The 22,815-nt window shown below is 46.6% G+C and overlaps 10 protein-coding genes and 1 non-coding gene across 11 annotated transcripts; 6 read left to right on the forward strand and 5 right to left on the reverse strand.

Annotated features, from left to right (window-relative positions):
* Window positions 1-1,032: 1,032 nt before the first annotated feature.
* On the reverse strand, window positions 1,033-2,196 carry BKA55DRAFT_562109 (chaperonin 10-like protein). The gene is made up of 2 exons (XM_046192225.1): window positions 1,389-2,196; window positions 1,033-1,254 (listed from the first exon to the last, which is right to left on the reverse strand). Exons 1-2 carry the CDS (start codon window positions 2,089-2,091, stop codon window positions 1,193-1,195), a joined length of 765 nt encoding a protein of 254 aa, XP_046051843.1. The 5' UTR covers window positions 2,092-2,196; the 3' UTR covers window positions 1,033-1,192.
* Window positions 2,197-2,727: 531 nt separating this feature from the next.
* BKA55DRAFT_591923 (uncharacterized protein) lies at window positions 2,728-5,672 on the forward strand (the record flags this gene model as incomplete). The annotated part of the gene is made up of 7 exons (XM_046195319.1): window positions 2,728-2,925; window positions 2,975-3,427; window positions 3,606-4,531; window positions 4,588-4,589; window positions 4,811-5,080; window positions 5,127-5,338; window positions 5,385-5,672. 7 exons carry the CDS (start codon window positions 2,728-2,730, stop codon window positions 5,670-5,672), a joined length of 2,349 nt encoding a protein of 782 aa, XP_046051844.1.
* Window positions 5,673-5,692: 20 nt separating this feature from the next.
* On the reverse strand, window positions 5,693-7,640 carry BKA55DRAFT_562111 (fungal-specific transcription factor domain-containing protein). The gene is made up of 4 exons (XM_046192226.1): window positions 7,559-7,640; window positions 7,308-7,511; window positions 6,081-7,258; window positions 5,693-6,032 (listed from the first exon to the last, which is right to left on the reverse strand). The coding sequence occupies exons 1-4, from the start codon at window positions 7,583-7,585 to the stop codon at window positions 5,750-5,752; spliced, it is 1,692 nt and encodes a 563-aa protein (XP_046051845.1). The 5' UTR covers window positions 7,586-7,640; the 3' UTR covers window positions 5,693-5,749.
* Window positions 7,641-8,026: 386 nt separating this feature from the next.
* Window positions 8,027-8,938, forward strand: BKA55DRAFT_591924 (uncharacterized protein; the record flags this gene model as incomplete). The annotated part of the gene is made up of 2 exons (XM_046195320.1): window positions 8,027-8,720; window positions 8,772-8,938. 2 exons carry the CDS (start codon window positions 8,027-8,029, stop codon window positions 8,936-8,938), a joined length of 861 nt encoding a protein of 286 aa, XP_046051846.1.
* Window positions 8,939-9,037: 99 nt separating this feature from the next.
* Window positions 9,038-10,312, reverse strand: BKA55DRAFT_562112 (RmlC-like cupin domain-containing protein). Its single transcript, XM_046192227.1, has 3 exons — window positions 9,582-10,312; window positions 9,278-9,533; window positions 9,038-9,222 (listed from the first exon to the last, which is right to left on the reverse strand). The coding sequence occupies exons 1-3, from the start codon at window positions 9,888-9,890 to the stop codon at window positions 9,128-9,130; spliced, it is 660 nt and encodes a 219-aa protein (XP_046051847.1). The 5' UTR covers window positions 9,891-10,312; the 3' UTR covers window positions 9,038-9,127.
* A 187-nt stretch (window positions 10,313-10,499) lies between these two features.
* On the forward strand, window positions 10,500-12,968 carry BKA55DRAFT_562114 (fungal-specific transcription factor domain-containing protein). The gene has a single exon (XM_046192228.1). The coding sequence runs from the start codon at window positions 10,752-10,754 to the stop codon at window positions 12,753-12,755; it is 2,004 nt and encodes a 667-aa protein (XP_046051848.1). The 5' UTR covers window positions 10,500-10,751; the 3' UTR covers window positions 12,756-12,968.
* Window positions 12,969-13,018: 50 nt separating this feature from the next.
* BKA55DRAFT_562115 (heterokaryon incompatibility protein-domain-containing protein) lies at window positions 13,019-15,275 on the forward strand. The gene is made up of 2 exons (XM_046192229.1): window positions 13,019-14,759; window positions 14,795-15,275. Exons 1-2 carry the CDS (start codon window positions 13,182-13,184, stop codon window positions 15,128-15,130), a joined length of 1,914 nt encoding a protein of 637 aa, XP_046051849.1. The 5' UTR covers window positions 13,019-13,181; the 3' UTR covers window positions 15,131-15,275.
* Window positions 15,253-15,324, forward strand: BKA55DRAFT_t102. Its single transcript has one exon. It is a non-coding gene; the product is annotated as a tRNA-Asp (tRNA).
* A 203-nt stretch (window positions 15,325-15,527) lies between these two features.
* BKA55DRAFT_661873 (uncharacterized protein) lies at window positions 15,528-16,939 on the reverse strand (the record flags this gene model as incomplete). The annotated part of the gene is made up of 3 exons (XM_046197598.1): window positions 15,528-16,462; window positions 16,595-16,707; window positions 16,758-16,939. 3 exons carry the CDS (start codon window positions 16,937-16,939, stop codon window positions 15,528-15,530), a joined length of 1,230 nt encoding a protein of 409 aa, XP_046051850.1.
* A 1,451-nt stretch (window positions 16,940-18,390) lies between these two features.
* Window positions 18,391-19,414, forward strand: BKA55DRAFT_296180 (uncharacterized protein). The gene is made up of 4 exons (XM_046185579.1): window positions 18,391-18,641; window positions 18,691-18,888; window positions 18,938-19,162; window positions 19,214-19,414. The coding sequence occupies exons 1-4, from the start codon at window positions 18,555-18,557 to the stop codon at window positions 19,337-19,339; spliced, it is 636 nt and encodes a 211-aa protein (XP_046051851.1). The 5' UTR covers window positions 18,391-18,554; the 3' UTR covers window positions 19,340-19,414.
* A 150-nt stretch (window positions 19,415-19,564) lies between these two features.
* On the reverse strand, window positions 19,565-20,787 carry BKA55DRAFT_687433 (uncharacterized protein; the record flags this gene model as incomplete). Its single annotated transcript, XM_046199062.1, has 4 exons — window positions 19,565-19,884; window positions 19,936-20,061; window positions 20,109-20,477; window positions 20,535-20,787. The coding sequence occupies 4 exons, from the start codon at window positions 20,785-20,787 to the stop codon at window positions 19,565-19,567; spliced, it is 1,068 nt and encodes a 355-aa protein (XP_046051852.1).
* Between the last annotated feature and the right edge of the window lie 2,028 nt (window positions 20,788-22,815).

Below are 22,815 nucleotides of genomic sequence, written 5' to 3' on the forward strand. Positions count from 1 at the left end.
CAGACCAAGCCACCAGGGCAGATAATCATAACGTTCAACAATAATGCAGCATCTCAAAGTCTGGATAAAGAATTAAAAGAAACAGCGGTGAAACCGGCAGAGAGGCAGCCAAGTACTGCGTAACGTTCATCCTACGACAGTAGCATCATATGCACGCTGCTGATGCGCTAAATTCTGCAAGCTTAAAAAGCGTTACAAGCGTAGAAACGGCAGCGCCCGGATGCGTCAGGGTCTCTGCATCGAAGAATGCACCGAAGGAATCCACAAAACTCTATGACGCCGATGAAGTGCCTATGATCCGCGACTGGGTATTCATGTACAGAAAGAATCATTCGATGGCAATTTGCACTGCCTGACTGGGCAATCGTCAAATAAGAGATGGCTTAGGGTGCTTGGCATAGTTTTGTCGTCATTTTTTGGTGGGAGATGTCTCGGCGGTCTGAGTGGACCAGGACGCTTTGTGTCATCAGTTTTCTTCTTGGATACAGGATATGGTAAGGGTTTCGGATACTCGGATGTACGTAGGCATCATCAGCTGAGAATGTATTATTCCTTCTTGCTCAATACCAATCATTCATTATTGTACGCCAGACCTGGCATGGTCAGAGTGACCTCGGCCGATACCATCACGGATGGACCAGTAGGAGAACAGGAATAACGGAGCGTGGGGCAAGCGTAAGTCGCTTATCAGATAGTTAAGATAAGATATCCAGTGACATCTACCTTACCCTACATGTTCATTCAAATCAACTAATGCCTAATAACCCAACATGACTGGCATTGGACAGTGACTATCTATTTTGGAGACCGGGACTGTATGAAAGAGGTTGTACGCAGATGATAGCCAAGAAAGGAATAGGAACTGATTTTCTTCATAATCATTGAGAGGAATATAAATATATATTTACAACAGGCTCAGTAGCTGGACAAGGCTACCCACCATCGTTGCCAATCAAAAGCTTAAGGTGAAATAATGACCTGCGACAGAGGCCCGCTCATCTTTGCAGCCTTCTCAAATGCCCCCTCAAACTCCCCCAGGGAAAAATCGCCAAGAGTTTGTATCGCACCAAGCTTCAGATAACCCGCCTCTAGCAGTTTGATCATGTTGCGCATATCATCCTTGGTGTACATCCACTTCCCCCTCACCGTAATGTCATTGAGCATGATAAACTGAGTCGGCAGCTTCAGTTCTTCATGAACGCCCATCAAGCTCACCCGCCCACAGCGACGAAGCGACAGAATACAACTCTTGAAGTGAGTGCTGGTGATAGCCTTGCCTGGAGAGATATCGAAGAAAGCATCCGCCAGGCCATCCTTGGTCAGCTCTTTGACATCGGTCTCGACATTTCCTGTGTTCAGAACTGTTCTAATTCGTTCGGGGTCCAAAGCCTTCACCTTGCCCAGAGTTTTGTGGTTGCGACCGACGGCGATAACCTGAGCTCCCATAGCCAGAGCAGCGAGTACAGCAGCGCTTCCAAAAGTTCCAGCAGCAGGGCTAATAATGACTTTGTCACCAGACCTGATGGCTATATCTTGGAGCCCTCCAAATGGAACCGAGATGGTCCAAAGATAGGCCAAATCTGCCATAGAGTATCCAAGACCTCCCTCAGCAGGGTTGCCCGTGAGTCGGTTCTCGTCTAATGGGAAACAATTCTCCAGAGGAACCTTGGCGTACTCCGCATAGGTGCCGTCTCGCCATTCACCTTCCATGAGCTTTTTACTCGCAGTATCAAAGCCTGCGGATAGACCATGGAGGATGAGGGAGTTAGGGTTATCGCGCCCCTGAATAAAGCTGTCAAAGAAAACAAGCTGTTCAGGCTTTAGAGAAGTCGCATCAGGTCCGACAGCGGCAACGCGGCCGATGGCGCTTGAACCTATGACGAAAGGCTCGGGGTAGGGATAAGGCTTGCGGCCACTGTAAACTCGGTCTGCGTAGGTCAAGACCCCAGCCGACAGAACGCGGATCATAGCACTTCCAGGGCATGGTTGAGGAGTATCCTGGGTAACCACTGAGATGTCATAGGGGTCTCGGGTGGAATGAAGGACCAGTGCTCGGTGGGTCTTGGGAAGCGATGCGGTTGAAGTTGCCATGATGAGTTGAGTTATTTGTTGTCGAGTTGTATATAAGATGCTTCAGGTTTTGTGTTTGAAGGAATGGTTTGGTTCTCAGTATTTGTGCGAGACAGATACTTATATACATTTTCTCTTTCCAGCCTCTAAAAGCAATCGTCCTTCAAACATGGTCGCCCATATGGTCAGCACCGGCTATGCTGCTACTCTCGAATCACCCTTCAGGCGCTGAAAATACTATCGTATCAGAAGGATTCGACCACTGCCTACCAATCAGATGTCAAGAAGCCGGGTCCGGGCTTAAAATCATTCTACCACCCGATTCATTCATACGCGTTGCTCTCCCGGGGCTCCCGGACTTAGCAGGATTTTAAGCCCGACGCCGTACAGCGCATAAGTTTTGTGCGCTTCGCTATACCGAGGTCTCTTCATTTCTCTGTTCAAGTTCTCGGCTAGTAGTTCTAAGTATTAATGGCCTCTAAAGTTTCGTCATATAACACCGGGCTCGAACGGTCTCCAATTCGTTCATGCAACGCATGCAAAAGCAAGAAGACTCGATGCGACAAGAAGACTCCATGTTCGTCATGCGCTTCTTCAGGCAGAATATGCACTTACCCATCGATTGGACCACGCGTCAGGCGAACGAATAAAACAATTATGGCTGAGATGGCCGGCCGTATTGCGAGTTTGGAGCGCAACCTTGCCAAAGCAACTGCCCAGGGGAATATGTCCCGCAACACCCTCGAACCAAATACGATTGCGGATAAGCAAGACTCACAAAAGGACTTACTAGTACATAAAGGCCCGACCAGCCAGTACCTCAATGAGATACTGGTAGCCAGAGTCGTCGGTGAAGTGAGTTCTACCAATACTGCATGGTGACAACGGCACTGACAGCTGCTAGGACGAAAGCATTGCAACTGCTCTTACGACATCGCAGCGCGAGCAAAGAGAATTCCCATGCTCCCCCTTCGACGCAATGGGAATAATGTCTTCTCCCTGCTATTTCCAGCACCCCTCTGCATTTCACCCTGGGAAAGCTACCGCAGTTGAGCTTTGGAATATCTACCTCAACAATGTAGAAATTATCCTCGGACTGAAGTTGACGCACGTCCCAACTGATGAGGTCAGAGTTTACTCAGCTATAGATGACCCGGTCACTGCAAAGTTTCACGATCTTGCATTTTGCTATAGTATCTACTTTGCAGCAGCTGTATCACTTGAAGAGTCGACATCGCTCTTGGATAAAGCCACTGAGCTTCAGCGCTTCAAAATGGGCATCGAACAAGCCTTTGCTCACGGAGACTTTTTTAATCGGCCTACGTTGACTGGTTTACGAGCTCTAGCTATATACCTTGTGAGTTTGCTCCACCATTGTTCTTGTGCGTCAAGTCTAATCATATGGAACACAGTCAGCTATCCGTGTTCATAATCGAGGGAAGTCTGTTTGGATTCTCAATGGTCTCATCATACGAGTAGCTCAATCTCTCGGACTCCATAAGGATGGGACTAAAGTTGGCTTGTTACCCTTCGAGTCGGAGCTCCGTCGAAGACTTTGGTGGCATGTCATTACAAGAGATAGTCGGTCCGGCGAAGACTTCGGTTTGGAAGACCCCAATGACTTGATATCGACGTCCGACGTCAAGCTACCCCTAAATGTTAATGATGCTGATATCTTTCCTGAAATGGAGGAATTGCCAATAGAACGAACCGGATGGACGTGTATGACGTTCTCGCTAATCAATGTCGACTTGGCTAAGACAATGGAGAAGCTGAAAGCTGTCAATCCCTCAACATCAACACTCAGAAAAGAATGGAGAGACAGTATCGTTAAAGAAGTGCATACCAAGATCAGGGCCAGACTAGATAATTGCAACCCAGTAACACCGCACCAACGACTTACGGTTCACTGCACAGATTATCTGCTACGAAAGCTCGACTTCGTCACGAAGCAACAGTGGGACTTGCTGCAGAAGAACTCCAATGAATCAGTTTTGAACGCGCAAACACTCGTAGCTGCGTTGAGCATATTGGAAGCTAGAACATCTGGCGATGATCCTTTTCTAGCGCAGTTCTCGTGGGCTAAGAAGGCCCACCCGCAGTATCATGTCACCTTGTATGTTCTGTGGTATTTGTGCAATAAGCCGCAAGGCCCACACGTCAAGCGCGCATGGCGGGCGATAGATAGCATCTTCGAACAGGAGATGGCACATGACTTTATTGGTTGTACTGGGGCTAAGCCAGATGTTCTGAAGGCGCTGAGGACTAAGGCTGAAACACTGCGGAAGAACCTGGACGCACCAACTGCAAGAGCTGGATATAACATAGAACCCACTGCACCGGTTGAGCTAGAGGCGATGGAGGATCCTTTAAAGTTCATTGAATGCTTTAACTTCGATGACGATATTTTTGAAGATGGAATTCCATGGTCCTCATGGACTTCACTCCTTCAGGGGCTTTAGTTGGATAAACCGTTATTTCAATAAGGCGACAGAGGCCTTGCTTCCAACCTACCAGCCGTATCTGAATAGGTGATAGAGCAATAATACTTACATGATATTTCGGCATTATAAACAATGTTACAGTGCGAATGGCTATAGTAAACTCATCCCGGACTGTGACCGTCGCGGCATTGTAGAGCCTCTTCCTCAATTCCGAAACCCGTAAACCCGACACCTTATCTTATAAGGCGATGAATATTAGATGCATCAGAATATTCTCAGATCTTTCTGCATATAAGTTTGCATATCGGAAAAGATGACGACTATTTTGGTAACCGGTGCAAATCGCGGGATTGGTTATGCCATTGTGCAAGCCATCGCTACCCGTCTCCCTTCATCCACCATCGTCCTAGGGTGTCGCAGAAAGGATGCAGCACAAGAGGCGATTGAATCTCTTATTGACAGTGGAATCAAGGTTCAACTCGACTATGTCGAGTTGGATATTGAGAATGATGCCTCCATCGAAGCAGCCGTAGCATCACTGGAGCGAGAATATGGGAAATTGGACGGTATGCATTCTGAGCATCGATTGAGCCCGAGAACTGACCACGATAGTTTTGATCAACAACGCTGGCAAGGTTGAACGAAGAGTATCAGAGAATTTGGCGGATATCCGAGCAGCATCCAATGCCTGCTACAATAATCTCATCACAAGCAACGCTGTTGTCACATATGCCTTTGGTAAACTTCTAAGAAAGAGCTCCGGCCCAAGGGTCATCATGATCTCGAGTGCTCGCGGCAGTATGGCCAGAACAAACAAAAAAGAGGTGTGTGACCCCAGAGACATCATGTGCAAATACTCATCTTTGCTAGCTCCCTCCTGTTTCCAACATTGACTACTGCGTGTCCAAAGCGGGCCTTGACATGCTAATGTTGCACTTGCAAGTCGCCGAGAACCACAGCGAGAATGAAGCCAAGATTACGTTTTGGGCTGTAAGTCCAGGGCATTGCAAGACGGCTTTTAATGGCTATAGGGGCAGGAAAGATCCTTTGGAAGGAGCTGAGGCAGTGGTGAGGTTGCTCGAGACGACCGAGGGGGACATTACACCTGGGACATTTTGGGAGTATGAGAATGGTAGCTTTCAGCAAGTTCCTTGGTAACTTTACTTGAATAGTTGACAGAAAGATATTAGGACGGCACAAGAATACTATTATTAAGTCTATTTATTTCAACGGTATCATGATGGCTCCAGACTGTTGAGGAACCCAATGAGCCAATCACCCCCAAATTTCACGTCAATTTCATGAGCACGTCTCGTCTTCATAGCTTCGAATGCTTCAGCACAGATATTCTCTAGCACTTGCGTCTTTCGCGAGGGCAACTCCTTGGCAACTTCTCCAAACCAAGTGAGAGCTCTCTCGATGAGATTGCTATCCCGCTCAAAGTCCGCGTGCTGGAGATCATGTAGGTTGTTAGCAGTCAGGAGTACCATTGAAGAGATGTAGGTACAAGTCGAGACCCTATACATGTTAGTGCTGATAAAATATTGTAGCTGTGGGAGGTCTTACCATTTCAACCAGCAGTATCTCGGAACAGAATACTCAAATAGAATCATGAAGTCTCGCGCTTGTCCTACCAATGCATTCCAATCACTTGGTAGTTGTAGTGCCCTGACTCCTCTGCCATGATCACGTAATACGCCGACCCATTGCTCATCCCAAGCATGTGCTCGTGTTATAAGCATCAGGCATAGAAGGCTGTTTGTATGGAGAATGCAGAAGAAAGCAGCGATTGAAGGGTTATTACTCGTAGTTGTGATGACTTCAGCAGCGCCGAAGTCTGTCGGAATTGAGGCTTTCCAGTTATTAAGCGACAGGACGATGTTCTCTCTCTTCAGCCTACGTTCTTCGGGTGTCCTTTTCCACGCTCTTGCTGAGTATAGGTGGTCGTAAATATCACCCTGTATGCTAGCAAGCTGCACCCGGGCCAGGAAATAGTCCATTCTCGAACTGCCATCAACGGTAGTGACAACACCAGCACTAGAATTACTGTCATCATCCCGCGTCACTGACATAGGGAAATCGAGGTCGATGTCCTCATCAAGTTGTATAGATGGCTGTTGGGCGCGAAGACTCAAATCCTTGTCAAGGATGTAAGCCAGCCAGAAGACACGGGCATGCTGTTGTCGCTCAACAGCGTCCAGATGTGCAGAACAGGCACGGTTATGCAAGCCCATTTTATGTATGAGGCGCATCGCCGCTGATATAATGACCAAACCTGGTGTGGTGTCGTGTCCAGTTTGCAGTAGCATAGCCATTCCGATTAATGTCTGAATATTAAGAAGCTGAGTCTGGCTTAGCGTTATGGCCCATAAGACTGATTGCGCCTGGCTCAGATAGCTCTCCGTAGTACCATACGGAGAGCCAATGCCATTGTTCTCGGGCATTTGTTGCAGTGCCATGGCAAGTACGACATTGATCGCAGCCCAAGCGACTGGGTCGCGCTGTTTCGGTTCAAGCGCGTAGGTTTCTCCAACGAGTCGCAGAAGAGTATCAGGATGGAATAGTGGTAGTACTGAATTGATAGTATTGAGATAGATGCCCATCATGTGCATAGTCTGTTGCAGTGGGGGCAGCTTCAAGGAGTGGCGTATCTTTCTAACCTGAGCGAGGTCATCTTCGAAGTCTACTTGGGGCGATGGCGCTGACACAACTGGTTCAATCTCTGTTGCTTGTTTGTACTGAGCCTACGGCTTGAAATTAGCTTCTGTTCACCACATGAGTCCAAATCAGTACCAGTTGCTGTTGTAGCTCCTGCATCTGCGCTTGCAGGCTCCGGATCTCATCCTCCTTTTGGGACTCATCATCTTGCAGAGCTTTAGGTTTCCACTTTCGACTGCGAGCAGTGTGTGTACAATTGGTCTTGTAATTGACACAATTTGAGCATTTGGGTTGCAGTCCATCACATTTAATCTTTCGTGTATAGCAGAGGTCACAGGCCTGATTGTCTGTTAGGAAGCCACGTCCATAAATTCGCTCAGTACTACCTTTCTTGGTCGGTTACTGGCTTGCATGTCGGATTATCCGTAGAATTTAATCAACCCTGGAATGATAGAGAGCAGGTTCAAGGTGCTGACAGTGCTTCCATGGAGGGAGGTTATAGTGGTTCAGCCGCTTCCGCGGAAGCGGAGTTGGCTGACAAAGCGCATATTTCTAAGAATAAACCTCCCAACGACTCCATTCTTTGTGCGACTATGCCATTTTCGGCTTCCATGGAGGTCTCATTCCCCATTATTTCCTGCTAGAGCTGATGTGTAATGCCTTCCATGGCGATGATGCTGTAGGTTGAATGATTCAAATGGCGCTCGAACAAGGAATTCTCGGCGAAGAAGCGCAACTTCATCTGAACGGACATTCCTATAAAGTCCCCATATGTAGATATCTTTACAACTAACTTCATCAATAGTCAGTCTCATTCGGTAATCGATTTTCTTTACAAATTATTACCGATAATCATGGATGACTTTGTTTCCTTCACAAACGTTTGGCATAACAAGCCATACCCGTCTATCGACCCAACTCGCCCCGAGCTCAGTGCAGCCGGTAAATTTGTCGCGATTACCGGTGGTGGTACAGGCATTGGCAAGTCAATTGCTATTGCCTTTGCACAAGCCGGAGCATCAACGATCGCCATCCTCGGAAGACGTCTCGATAGACTTGAGACCGCTGCAGCCGAGATCGCAGAAGCCAGTGGGGGCAAATCGAATGTCGTCTTCGAAGCTTCCGACATCAGCAAGCGTGGCAGCTTAGATGCTGCAGTTACCAATCTGGTCAAGAAAGCGGATGGCGCCAAGATTGATATCCTGATCAGCAACGCCGGCGTTTCTCCTGATACAGGAGCAGTTGTCGGTTTCGATGAAGCGGAGTTTCGTCGGGGCATCGAACTCAATGTCATTGGCGCCTTCAACACCCTCCAGTCCTTTGGACCTTCTCTAACCAGCAATGCCTATGTCTTTAACACATCAACCGGAATGGTGCACCTAAAGCCTATCGCTCAAGGCTGGGCATATACTGCCGCCAAAGCCGCCGTCCTCAAGATGTTCGAGTACCTGCAGGACGATAATCCCGAATGGCACGTTGTCCAGATTCAACCTGGAGTCATTCGTACTGAGTTGAATGAGAGGTTTGATATTGTCGGGCAGGATGATCGTAAGTCGCCTTGAACCTTTTGTGGATTACTAGCTAACTGATTATATGTAGCTGCGCTTGCAGCTCAATTCTATGTTTGGCTTGCGTCCCCAGAGGCCGAGTTTCTTAAGGGCAAGTTTGTCTGGGCGAACTGGGACGTCGATGAGCTGAAGGCTCGGGCTGATGAGATAAAAAACTCTCTTCTTTTCAAGCTCATCCTCAACGGTGTACCCATGTGAGGGGCAAATATTTCACAAAGTGTAACAACTTCCTTATCCGAGGACACACAGTCCATCTTTGTCTTTCTTCACATAGATTCAATCATGATCATACGACCGCTAAAACAAATCACTCTCTCTATTCTGTGTATCTTTCGTGAAAGGGTATCTATGTATGTAAGGACTCTCTTAAACCTGTCCAGAGATTTATTAGCGAGCTTCGGCCTTTGCCATGAAACTTGCACGACCTGTTGATTCATCAAAGACATTGTAACCAATATCCGCAGCATTTGGCGGTGTGTATACTGATGCATGTCAGTTGGCAGTTCAACGCGAAGTCGGAGAAGTTTCAGGACTTACTATGCAAAGAGACGGCCACTTGGGTAGGGTGAGGGTTATGCACTCGGTGAAGACCAATGTCGTCCGATATATAGGTGACTTGATCGGCTTTGTGGGTATTGGCACTCTTGATTGACAGAGGGCGGTCTTCACAACCCTTCTCAGGCATGTCATAGATGGTTTCTGTCAACTCGCCTGCCAAGACTTTGAGGATGCAGTGGGCATTGGCGTGGTCGTGAATTGGTGATCCCTTTCCTGGGTTCCAGACTAATAGGAGCTTTGCAAGAGTCAGTATTGCAGGTGGCAACGGTTTAGAGATACTTACGATATTGGCTTTATGGTTGATGTTCACAATCGTATTACGTGTATAGTTCTTCTCTGGACAGTTGTGATAATAGCGTGCCCAGTCATTGGGATTCGATGTGTATTTCTTCGCTAGGGAGATGAGATAGTCCTCGTCGATGTCATCGCAGCCAATACCACCCTCCTTTCCTAAATGAGATTTCACATCGCGGACGAAATCATCTAGAGAATAAAAATCAAGCTCTTCAAAGTTGTTGTAAGACAACGGTTGGTGAGATGATTGGCATGGTGTAAGCGGTAGAGGCGCGAAACGTGTTGATACTGCAGCCATTGTGATGGAGTTCCAGAATTTTGTAAAATAAAGAATAACTCAGGTAGTGATCGTCTCCTTAAAAGTTCAGAAATGTTAAATCGGTGCTGGTCAATCGTAAGTCTGTTTGGGTGATGTTATCAAGGTGCTATCTATAATAGAGCTGCATCTTCAATCGCCGAACCGTCACTCAAGGGGTCAATTCCATACAATGGTCTTCGGGGATTCAAGCGCTGCATTGATTGGCTCATGGCCGAGGCTCCAGATAACGGAAATGTCCGCTAGCCATCTTGATCGGCGATTGAAGTTCCTGCACAGAAATAGAAACATTCAAGTCAATCACCTGTTGAGCCAAGACTCCTCGGGATTGAACAAAGGAGATATGTTGCTGTCGTTTAAGTGCAATCATCAAGAGATTAAAACTATCCTAACTTTGACTTCTCTATCGAGTCGATGTAGAATGACGAATGGGAAAGTGAACAATGGGATTCTGCTTGAAATTGTAGATCATGTGGATATCTTCGGCTTATCGGTTGTTGTCGACTGGTCAAGACGTGGCCTGATATCAGCTTATCAGTGCATTGACCACTCACAAACTCGAGTCAGATCATGCAGTCTCCACTCAGCATTCTTCAACTTCGTGTTTGCTTCTACCATTGAGATAGCATGATACATATACACATTGGTTCATTCATGTAATCGACCATTGTTCAAACTGAGAATAAGGTCACATGCTTGGGGTACTCTGACGATTCTACATGAGGCTCATGTCTTGTTTGCGCAATCTGTCCTGATCAAACCCTGCATATCTTTCAATCGCCGACTCATCCGAATCCACCTCCTTCCGAGTCCCTATCATTGTTGGGCTCACCGCAGATCATCATGACAATCTCAACAGCCGGATCAGTCAAATCAACCGGCATAGCAAGTCTCGCTTGCGTCGTCTGCAGGAAGCAACATCTCAAGTGTGACGCGGGGAAACCCTCGTGTTCGCGTTGTAAAGAGACAGAGCAAGTATGCTACTACGAACCATCGCGCCGCGGTGGACGTCGTAAGAAGCATCGCTCACCTGCGGAAACCCAACAAAGGAGTAGACAGCCCGTGATGCAGGCTTCTCAAAACGACCAGCAATCTTCATATGTGGATTGCGTAACTGTTAATCCCATCAGTCTACCAATTACACCGACGTCGTCTTCTCAGGAATTACCGTCGTCTGGAATAAGTCAGAGTACAGCTACCAACAATGATTTGGTTGGAGCTGTCACCCAACAAACCCGACAATCACCCCGGGGCGAAAATGTGCAAAACCAGCGCCGGATCAGTAACGACCAAACCCCTGCTCGACAATCTCAACCTCAGAATGGCAATGTCATGTCATATCTAACCCATCTTGACCCTAATATCATTACCCAAACATTCGGCGGCAACAACTTGGCAAGTCTCAATACCCCCGTACAGCCTTGTTCAGATGGAGATCGCCTCCTTCGACTGTACTATGAGAACTTTCACAACGCTCATCCCTTCCTCGTTCCAAGTTCGGTGTTCACATCGCGGAACTATCCTCCATATTTGCGGCGCATGGTTGAGTTTGCGGGCTCTCACTATGCTTCTTCTGGGCCAGACGCCCAGCTGCGCGCTGAAGTCGCCACTGATATGATGTCCGCCATTGAAACATCGACTTATATGGTTCAGTCACTTCTAATCTACTCCATTCTTTTGTTCTTCAGTCGCGATCTTGATACCGCGAACAGAACGTTCGGTCAATGCACACAAATGGCCATGGATTTGGGAATGCATCGCGAAGACTTTGCATCATCGAGACAACTCGACAATCCGATTGAGGCCGAGAGTCTGAGGAGAACTTGGTGGGAGATTTACGTCACTGACATCTCTATGGCTATACCGCCCAAGACAATGATTCTCCGATGCAGTAGCACTCCCCCCAAGGTTCTCTTACCATGCGAAGAAGCATTCTATAATGGCCGTTTGGATATTCCTCCATCACATCATGTTCTTGAGTTCAAGAGGCGGGTACTCTCAACTGGCGACGTGGCTTTCTCGTCATTCAGCTATCGCATCGAAGCCGCGACGATTCTAGGACGTGTGTTGCTACTGAATCAGTTGAAGAACACCAGCCACGATCATACGCAGTCCATTGAGAATGCTCTCCTGAGCTGGTCAAACCACTTGCCCTCCGGAAAGTTGGAGATCGTTGACTCGTATGGTAACATCGATGAGATGATGTTCCAGGCACATATGATCATCGCTTTGGCCAGCATGCTCTTACATCTCCCGCGCAGCAACTTGTACCCGCTACTAGCGGATGTCAAAGACCCCTTCCTGCCTTTTTCGCAGAACCATCCTCTTTCATCATCAACAAGTCTGATTCAAGGCATCAAAGCAACAGACGCTTCGAGACGCATATCAGATTGCATATCCCTCTGCCCCAATGTACCAAAACATACACCATTCGTCATTCCAGCGCTGGCGCTATGTGGATTCATCCAAATAGCCACATCCCAAGGCCATCCCGACGAATGCTTCGAACACCACTACAACCGCGTTACCCTTGTCCTAGGATGCCTCAAGAGCGCCCGGCGCATGTGGCGCATGGCAGAAGCAGAATACGACCGCCTTCGCTGCTGCGCTTCAGAACTCATCGCCGATGCCATGGACAGAATGAATGCGCTGCCTTTATCGCAAACAATACCCAACTCATCATCGTCAATACCTGCGGCATCTGATCAAGGCGGCGACTTGACACTTATATCGCCGGCTCGAGGAAATGCAGATTCTGGATTGCCAAGATTTGATCCTCTGTTTCTGGATCCTGTTTGTTATGATTACTCATTGTTTAGCGCTTTGCCCGACTTTCATAGCTCTTAGACTGTCTTGTTTTGTTTAGAAAAGTGGAAAAAGGATACCCTGCAAGGCAAAATTGACCCTACTCATTTTTGAAGCACAAATGTGCGATCTTTCCTCGATAAAAATTCTCTAGATGAATGTCTCAGAAAATGCCTTCCGACTAAGCATCATGTAACTCCCAAAGAGCTGAAGTCGTTTCATTGGTTGCAGGGTGTGCCCGATACTGCTAAGCGCCGAAAGGCATTTCGTCAGGCGCATTCACTGCCTCATCACTGCCCATTGTATTTTGACCTGGAATCCTCCGAACAAGGTTCTTCCGGTCTACAATTCCTTTTTCAATTGCCGAAAACTCAATCTAACGGGTGTCAAGGCACTATTTAGTACTTTGATACTGGTCTCTTTTCTCAGTGCCTCAACTTCTTCGGTCCTCACTCCATCCTCGCCAATATGTCCACTCAAGATCTGTATCAGACCCCGCTCGACACCTCAAAACCCGAGATAAGACTATTGGAGGTAGTTGAGGACAACGATATCGTCTCGTGTAAATTACACACCGTCACTTTCAACAAACAACTACACTTTGCCGCGCTATCCTATGTATGGGGAAGTGCAGCTGACAAGGTCAATATCAAAATCGACGGCGTTGAGGTTCCCGTGTCAGAAAGTCTTGCCGGCGCGTTGAAAGAAGTTCGAAAGTACTGGAAATACGAATTTCCCAACAGAGACCAATCCAAGTTCAGAATCTGGGTCGACGCTGTATGCATCAACCAAGCCGACGCTGCAGAACGCACTGAACAAGTCAAGCTCATGCGCGACATTTACTCCTCAGCCGATCTCGTTCTTGGATGGTTGGGTGCCGAAGATGAAGAGAAGATCTTGAGAGCCATCACGACCATCATGGCCTTGAGCAAAGCCTTCAGGGCGGCACAATGGGAGGTTGATAGCCTGATGAACCTGGAGTGGTTGAGAACTTGTGGTCTCACAAAAGAACCCGAATGTGACAAATTTTGGAACTCACTCGACTATCTTGCGTTACTTCCATACTGGAGACGCGTCTGGATCTTACAGGAAAACGTGCTGGCCTCAACATTATTCTACATCGCCCCACGCGTGTGTGTCGAGTATAGGTCTCTTATGAACGTGTGCCGCATGTTTGAGATTCTATCCTCCAAGCTGACAGAAAAACAAGTCACGAAACCAAACTTTGTCCCAAGCCATATTTGGATGAAGTTCTGTCCTCCGAAGGGTACCGGTTTTATCCAACTACGAAACGTTATCCGCTTCGACGTTGCCAAGATTATGCATATGGACAAAGTCACAGAGAGTCAAGAAGAGAGACAACGGACTGCCGTTCAACTTTCGGCATTTGGCGGTACACTCGAAGCTACGGATCCGAAAGACCATATCTACGGCCTACTGGGCCTTAGCTCATTGCCCCTCAGCCCGGACTACACCAAGAGCGTCAAAGATGTGTACGTAGACTACTGTAAGGCAATACTCAACACCATTGGGAACAGTGGCAAAAGAGAAGTGCAGTTTCTGCGAGATGCTGGCGCTGGTGTTTTCGAAAATCATCTTGGGCTGCCTTCATGGGCACCGCAATTTCCATCAAGAGCGACTGATAATCCGACACTGATGTTTGACGGAGAGTTTCAACTTGCTCGACTCATCCCTGATATTCCACGGCCAAGTATCTCGGATGCCAAGTTGCACTTATCCGGTGTGAAATTGCAGACGTTAAAGAAGGTCGGCGGAAACCCAGAGCTCCAAAATCTCCAGAAGGGAGGTGATCTTGCCGATTGGATACAAGACTACATCAATCGTATACCGTTCTATCCAACTAAGGTCCCTTCAATTTGGGCACTATTTCTAGTAGTCGCGAGGATGCAAAAACTGGCCTTGGACACACCGAGCATGTTGCTATTGCTCAACTTCACGAAGCGACTGGACCTACAAATTCCAGAAAGCGATCGATCACGAGGTGTTACAAATTACTTCCAAACACGAGAGGCTGATGGTCTTTCTGTTATGATAGCTCAAGACGGGGGAATAACCCTGAGATGATGGGTTGTATCTCTCCGCTGATAGGCGGGCCCGATGCCCTGAAGGCGAGGATGTTTGACGTCGATGCTCAACAGGTATTCATGATGAAGCGAAATTACCATACAAGATTATTTGAAACAGATGCTGGATATTTGGGAATGGGGCCTCAGAAATGTAAGGTTGGAGATGTCATCTGCATTGTAGATGGGTACGAGGATCTTGTTCTGCTACGAAAGCGTGGAGAAGAGTATGAGTATGTGGGGCCTTGCCTGGCTTACGGCATTACGGATATGTATATTAAGAGAAGGCTTGACGTTGGGGCGGTGGAAGTCAAGACATTCGATTTGGTGTAGGTTGGGCTTGTTCTGCAATTGAGATCCATCCACTGGAACTTACCGTGAAGCTAGCTCTATCTTTATATAAGCTCCGGCGCCGCTCTCTACCACAACCCACTACAGCAGGCTCTAGCCTGTTATCTTCCGTAGTATAGTGGTCAGTATGCAAGCTTGTCACGCTTGAGACCCGGGTTCAATTCCCGGCGGGAGAGATCCAGCCACCTGCAATACGCAGGTTACTCTTTTTTTTGCTATTTTTATTTTAATAAAGTTATTCGGTATAGGCTTTCTCCCTCATTTTAATAAATACAATTACTTTTTATTTAATAACTAAGTGCCTTTTATTTTTCTGGTAAGTAAATACACTAGTATTGATATTCTTTTAAAATTAAATACTCGTACTTAATGCAATTTCTTACAATAACTGACTCCCCATATCCCCCAACATATTTGCCAACATAAGGGCTCTTGTCCGGCACTCTCTATCGCCGCAAGCAAGCCTGGTAATGGCAGAGCACAACATTGCTTCGCCTTGGTTCCCATGGCCAGTCTGCTCTGACACAGCATACAAAAGCTTTGCAGCCATGGCATAGCCTTGTGTAGCCAAACACCATTCCGGTTGGTTGAGCCCAACTGGCCATGCTCCATCAACCATCTTGAAGGCAAGATTCCAGGTTAACATCTCATCATTGGCGTTATAGTATGCGGCATAAATGTAACCATGAAGGATCTCAATGGTCCTGGTCCCGGTATTTGTGAAAGAGTTCTGAGCCTCCTGTAGTACACTCTCATAACGACAAGTGAGTGCACTCGCAGGTAATTCTTGGCTATTGGACCTTTTGAGATACTTAGACCACATAGAGAGCACAACGGCATTACCAAAGCCAGCGCGGCGTTCAAAACAGTGAATTGTTCGCAGATAGCCAACTCGCAGGATCTCGAAACGATCTTGGGTTGGTGTCTGGCGCAAGAATTTCAGCAAGTTCGGAATTGGATGTCCACTGGGATAGCGTTGATGTGCTAAGAATCGAAGAAGGTCCAAGAAGTACTCAAGCAGCGCAAAGTTGTTATGAAGCTGGCCAGTCTGGTGGAGCCTGATACAAATCGGCCATATCACAATGATCATTCCACAATCATTGCTCCCAAAAATATTCTTTAACCTCTCACATAAGATGTTGAAGGTTTGCCGACTCTCTGGATATTGCCCTTCCTCTAGTAGAGTAGTGACTCCAAAGCACTCATCGCTTATCTGTTGCCAGGCTGGCAAAAAGTCCGGGATTCCTGGAGGAACAATGATATCGAACAAATTAGAAGAGAAGTTGAAGGTATCAAATAAGCCGTAGACAAAGACTTCTGAAAAGTTCATGATTGATCGCTGTTTCGTGAGCCCATCGGATAAATGAGTACCCATGGATGGATGCGGCTCAAGAGCATGGAGACTGGATCTGGACGGGATAGTGTTGTGATTTGCCAAGCGCCTACATCGCGTTCGGGGAATATTGATTGTAGTTGGAGCTACTTCAGCATCATTTTCTCTCCTATTCTTATTGAAACGTGGACTCCATTTCTTGAAATGGGTGGTGTACATCTTGGGTCTATTTAATGTCAGTCATTAAACTTCTTGCGTTTCGGTCATGATACTGACGTTGCATCAAATCCATGGCGAGTCTTCATTTCGGATACAAGGACTTTTAAAGCCTGTCCTTGGGTGATGTAGATCTCAAAGATGCGCTCCTTCATCTCTTCCCACTCTTCAGGACTCGGACCTTGAGTAGTCTGCTTTGAATTTAGACTTTCGATCAATGCTGTTGGGTTTGGTGGATTCATGATGGGCGCGTTGAAACAAGTGTAACATGTACTTCTAAGGGCTCCCACTCATGAAAACGAGTGGGAAAGGGGGTTAATGAGAGGTTGGTAACAACTCCACAGATAAGTAAAACTTATGCACTTGAAGCAGGTAAATAATCATTGGTCTGTTTAAATTGCCTTGCACCATGCGCTGATGCCCATCCTTTGTCCAGCCAAGTCATGTGCATGTTAGCTCTTGCACCTGTCTTAGGTTATTGGTCTGTCTATATTTCCATGCATTTAGTGTCATTGCTTATTCCTTGTTGATAGGTCACTCCAGGAGGCATTTCGTCGTGATAAGCAGTGTAACGAAAGCTTGGCAGCGCTTCCTTCTGTGGCTGCTTACGCTGCCAATGCCATTCGCTGGATGGCACAATCGGCTGTTTGTGTCTTCCTTTCAAGCATCAAATAGTTTTCTCTTATCGCTTCAGAACCACGCTTATTCTGGGCCACTGGTTCTGCCAACTGGCTCTTTACCCTCACTTTAATGCAGCCTATGCAGCCCTGGATTTGATCGTTAGATAATCCGGTGTCTACCCATAAAAGTGTCCAACTATTTATTCGTCTAAATTCTCTTCACGAGGATTGCTCATTTTCCAATTTGAGCATCTCATTCTCTGCTATATCTCACATCATGGCCGAACTCCATTTTCGCTCTCCCCTTGATGACCTCAACAGTCAGGCCCAACGTCAGCTCTGGGGGAAGCAAATACAAAAAGCACCGCAATGCATTACACTCATGGCCAAGTGCAAGCTTCTTCTATCCAAGGCCTTATTGGAAGGCCTTGATTTGTCACACAATGGACTCGCGTACTTACTCAAATTTCTTTACTTTACCCAACATTGGCTAACAAGTCACCAGACATGAATCACTTTTAGTGGTAGTTGGACGCTGCTATCGTATGGGCGAGTTAACATTTAGGTCAACTGCAACACGCATGAAGACAGTAGGTCGCCTTACCCACGACATGTGGAAGCCTGAAGGAACTGTGAGTGATTTTATCTTGAGCCTGATTCCAGGACTGATACATATTATAAACATCTCAGCTTGAGTCAGTACTGAAACATATCAATATGAAGCCGTGTAGAATGAGAGATATGCGATTGCAGTCCCATATGAAGTCGGGGCTATCTAAGATATAGGAATCAGTTTCAGAAATCTCAGCTGTGAAGAATGACTTCTTGGAATGGACAAGAACAACAAACAACTTATTGGAATGTCTGCAAAATAAGACTAGTAAGTATCTGCCTCATGTAGGAAATATCTCAGGATACAACTAACTCAAACTCGGTAAAAACCGATCGCATCAGGTAGAAACAGCAAGAGAAATTCAATTATGCATAAAGAAACAAGAAAGCTGTGAAAGGGATCTTGAGGCCCTCAGGGAATCAAAAGAAGCGCTTCAGAGACCTTATGGAGGCTCCTCAGAAACTAGCGGTGAAGATTTGGAAACCATCAGAAGTATGCGCTTGACATCTGACTGTGTTTATAGTGTCTGGGCGTGCTAGCCCCGTTATTCTCGCATCAATCATAGCATCGGCCTTATTTGCATCACCTCTGGGGCCTATTGTTAAATTTGGCTCACAGTGGTACATGGAGTCGAAAATTGGATTACTGGAGGAGCAGATAAGTACCCTTAACACAGAACTCAGCGAGAACCTGTGTGAGAACGAGTCTTTGGCAAGTCGTCTCCATATAAACCATGCGATGTTGCAACTAATTCTGTTAGGATAAAATGATTCAAATTTTAAGGAGTACTTTAAAGGATCTTGATAATCTTCAGAGGGAGATCGCAAACTTCATGGACTTCTTGATTAGCATACAAGACATTGTGGCGGCAGTCAAAGACGGCGATGACCGTGTCCTAATAAGAGACCTTACCGCGAAAGATATCGATGACATGAACGACGACCCGCAGTTGAAGGAAGTAAGCTTTAAGTTCTGAAGAGTCAAGTACTTTGCTAATTCGATATTAGGACTATCTTCGAGATGCTCACCTCATGAAGAAGAGACTTTTCATCGCATCCAGCGCAACAGAACTATACAATGAGATATCGGATAAGTTCATACTTCCTGGCGTTGACTGGGCGGGGAGACTGTCCACTCTCAACTTGTCTGATGAGGCTTATGAGAAAATGGAACTTGAAATCGAGGCTAAAGGATCAGAGTTGTCCGAAGGAGCTAAGCGGCTGGTTATGAAGGTATGTACCATGGGGCTAATGACATCGTGTAAACGGACTGACTTTGTGTAGCGTGTTGATGAAATTGGCATTGAACTAAAGGTTCTCGATCCTCAGCCGACTGCTATGCCCCAGGCAAATGTGACTGAAGTTGTGGAGGACATGACGGAGGAATTTGAAGAAATTGTTAACGCCTGAAGCTAGTCGGCCATATGGGTTTTGATGTTTTGATGGAGGCACTTTGTATTTTATGATCAACCAGATTGACAATGTTCGAATCATTCATAAGAGAAGGGCTTGATCGGTGAACTATCTACTTATCCTGTCCCCGATGCGTCATTATCGTCCATTGGAAAAGGCAGTGAAGTCGACGGTATCGTTTGCCTGCCTTGAAGCTGGTTTTTCGTTCACATCTCGGAAATCCTAGAGCTTTTGAACCTTCTCAGCCTTTGCAACTGCTTCGACATTAGCCAGAATAGATTCCTCCAAGCTTGTCCAACCGGGTCGACCTAAATCCTTCAGAAGCTGCTCAGCCTTGTCTCTTGGCTCGATCTCATTAGGGTCCTCTCCACCTGAGAAGTTCTCAGGGAATGTCCTATCAGGAAAGTTCTTTCTGAAAATATCGAGGATCGCGTCCCAGCTGAAACGACCGGCGAAGCCAAAAATACGCTGCTCTTTGACATGATCAAAGATAGCGGCTGCAACGTGAAGTCTGCCTGTGTCCTCGACATCAATGTAATATTCTATATCGATATCAGTATAAAACAATTACCACAACATCTTTAGAAACTCACGTCGGATGACAGAGGCATGGAATGGTGTTACTTGTCCCTTGAAGAGCAGCACTGGGAAACCAGAGCTACTAGGGTACCCCTGGTTCACGGGATCAATAGACCTTCCCCAGTTGAAGTTGGGAAGGACTAAATCAGTCAGTGACGGCAATATTCAATTCTATCGGATACCTTACCGGTATTAACAACCAGATCGGGCTTCTCGCTTCGGTGTTCCTTGTGATACTTCCAGACTGCCTGTTCTGACTGGACTTTGCTTGCCGCATACACAGCGCCACGTCGTTCGGGCGTGTAAGGAGGATCAGCCCACGCCTTCTCGACCGCACCTTCAGACCAGCTCTCTTCATTCACCTTCACACCAGGAACATCGGGCAGAGAAACGACGGCGGCGGAAGATGATGAGGTGAAGACGAATCGCTTCACGCTGGGCTCTGCATATGCAGCCTTGATTGCTGCAACGGCGAAGCTGATGGCATCGGGTATGACTTTATTCGGATCAGGGTCCAGAGACATGATCGACGCTGTATGCGCAACCACAGCGACTCCTATAGTTGTTACGTTAGTCGCATATCACTCTATGGCCGTCAAGAACTGGCTCCTACCTTTGGCGGCCTCGGTCAAAGCCTTCTCATCTGTCAAGTCTGCCACCTCAACGAGCTCAAAGTTTCCTTGGCCATATTGTTTGTCAAATGCAGCTGTGAGCCACGCATTCTTCTCGACGTCACGAACAGTACCGCGGACCTTGTAGCCATACTCTAAGAATTGTTTGGCAACGTGAGAACCGAGAAGGCCGTTGACTCCAGTCACGAGGACCAGAGAGCCTTTGGGAATAGCGGGGTTATCAAGAGGAGCCATTTTGTTAGATGTTGTCTGAATGGTGAGAATATCTAAAACTGATTCTATCGTGTGAATATTTGGCGTATTTATATACCTCGTTGTTAAAGGATTCACCGCATAACCCCCGCACGGCTGTTGATGCAATATGGCCTTAGTGTGACTTGATTGTCCGCAAGTCCGCACAGAGTTTCGCATGTTTTGAGCCCCATCAACGGGCGTAATGCCTGATTTGAATTGGTGCTGCGCGCTAAGTTTCAGCATTTATAATCCGCCTCGGCAACAATGGAACATTCACGACAGTTTTATGACTACATGAACCAAAGGATTACTGATCATCTCTTTCCTGATCACTATACCTATTCACAACAATAACTTGTTGTGCTGTTGTGACTTGAACTTCTTCCCTCGGCATTTGGTCTGTGGGGACAAGCGGAGTTCGTGGCTAGTGAACAGTGGACTTTCATGCTTTAATAGCAGGGGTCTTGAATCGTCACAAAAAGCAATATCCTTGCTTCCGGAAACTCAATCGATAAAGCATACAGTTTCAACAAGCTGATACAGGAAGTCCTCAAGATATCAACACCATTGGCTTGGTCTTCCCTTTATCTATATTGCTAGAATCTTTAGGTGTTTTTCGACGCTCTGGTGCGGTCCTGACATGGTCGAGGAGCATATGGCTGCAGAGTGCTGTACATTGTAACGTTCCCTTGGTTCCGACCGAGCCGTTGATCAAAGGTCATGCAAGGAGAGTTCTTCTGCCAACTGAGGTAGCGAGTGCTTTTGAGGCTCCCAATAGTGACATTGAACTTTGTCAACCCCAGAATCGAGATCACGCCCAACCAATTAAGCGACATGACATATCTCAAAAGCTCAGTCTTACAGCCTACACTCAAACTACTCTCTCTTGAGTATAGCATCAAACTCCCCACTCATCATCCCAGCCTCTGGAGATTTCTGCATCAGCTGATATATCTGTAAAAATATTAATAGCTTACCACTATACTGAATCAAGGCCAGCCTCATTTCTCCGCATTCAGCATCTTCTCCATTTCGCCTTTAGAGTTTTCCCCAATCTCAGATCGTAGGCGATTCCCCCGCAGCCCCATTCATGTCTTGGCTTTTTAATTGTTTTCACGCTTGTTTACGCCGCTTTCATCATACCTCAAGCCACGACAGTTTCCAAGACCGACGATGCATAAGGCCTTGCAATTGATGTAATCTGCAACCACCAAGAAAATCACCAAGACACGGCTTAATCTTCATTGCGTCATCGGATTAATCGTTGCCACAGCGAAATTGCTCGATGTTGTAGGAGATGACGATGTATGCTTGGCATTACATATGGTCTGGTAGCAAAAGGAGAGGCGGAAGGAATTGTGTAAAATCACTTGGGCTGTTGAAGATAATCAAGGTGTCATCTTTGAAGCTCATGTTACAGCGTTGTAAATTCATTACACTAGACAGGTCTATCAAGTATCCGCATGAGCATAATCAATACGTTCAAAAAATTAGTGGATTCTATGTTTGTTGAACTGGTTGATCTGGATATTCAGCCATTCTGATGTCGGAGTAAAGCACCCGAGGTGTTGTAGGAGAGGGAAAGTCTTTTCGCAAGGCAGTAGGTCGTCTTTAAAGGGAAGCTATGCGTCTATATTCGAATGTCAGTCAGTTTATCAACCTGATGACATGACCGATAATGGCTCCTTTGTCTGTGCTGAGTTTGGAACAGGTCTATACGAGAAAAGCGTCTACAAAAATGGTCAGACCAACTCGTACAAACTTAGTATGGATGTTCACCAACACTTGCTAAAGAAGGCTATAGGCGTACTGATTTGCCTAAATACTAAAGACTTTGCTTTAGGACAATCATATAACGGTATTATATGTTAAATATGAGGATGACGGTAAGATAAGAGAAGGTAGGGGAGAGTTTGGACAAAACCTTTTAATTTAGATTAAATATCTATCTAGACTTCATCCAACAGATCTCATCCATAGTATGAAAAATGTCAACCAAGTACTCATCAAGTCAATCCAAGAGGGAGA

This window comes from Fusarium redolens, assembly GCF_020744475.1.
Source record: "Fusarium redolens strain MPI-CAGE-AT-0023 chromosome Unknown BKA55scaffold_5, whole genome shotgun sequence".
NCBI lineage: Eukaryota > Fungi > Ascomycota > Sordariomycetes > Hypocreales > Nectriaceae > Fusarium > Fusarium redolens.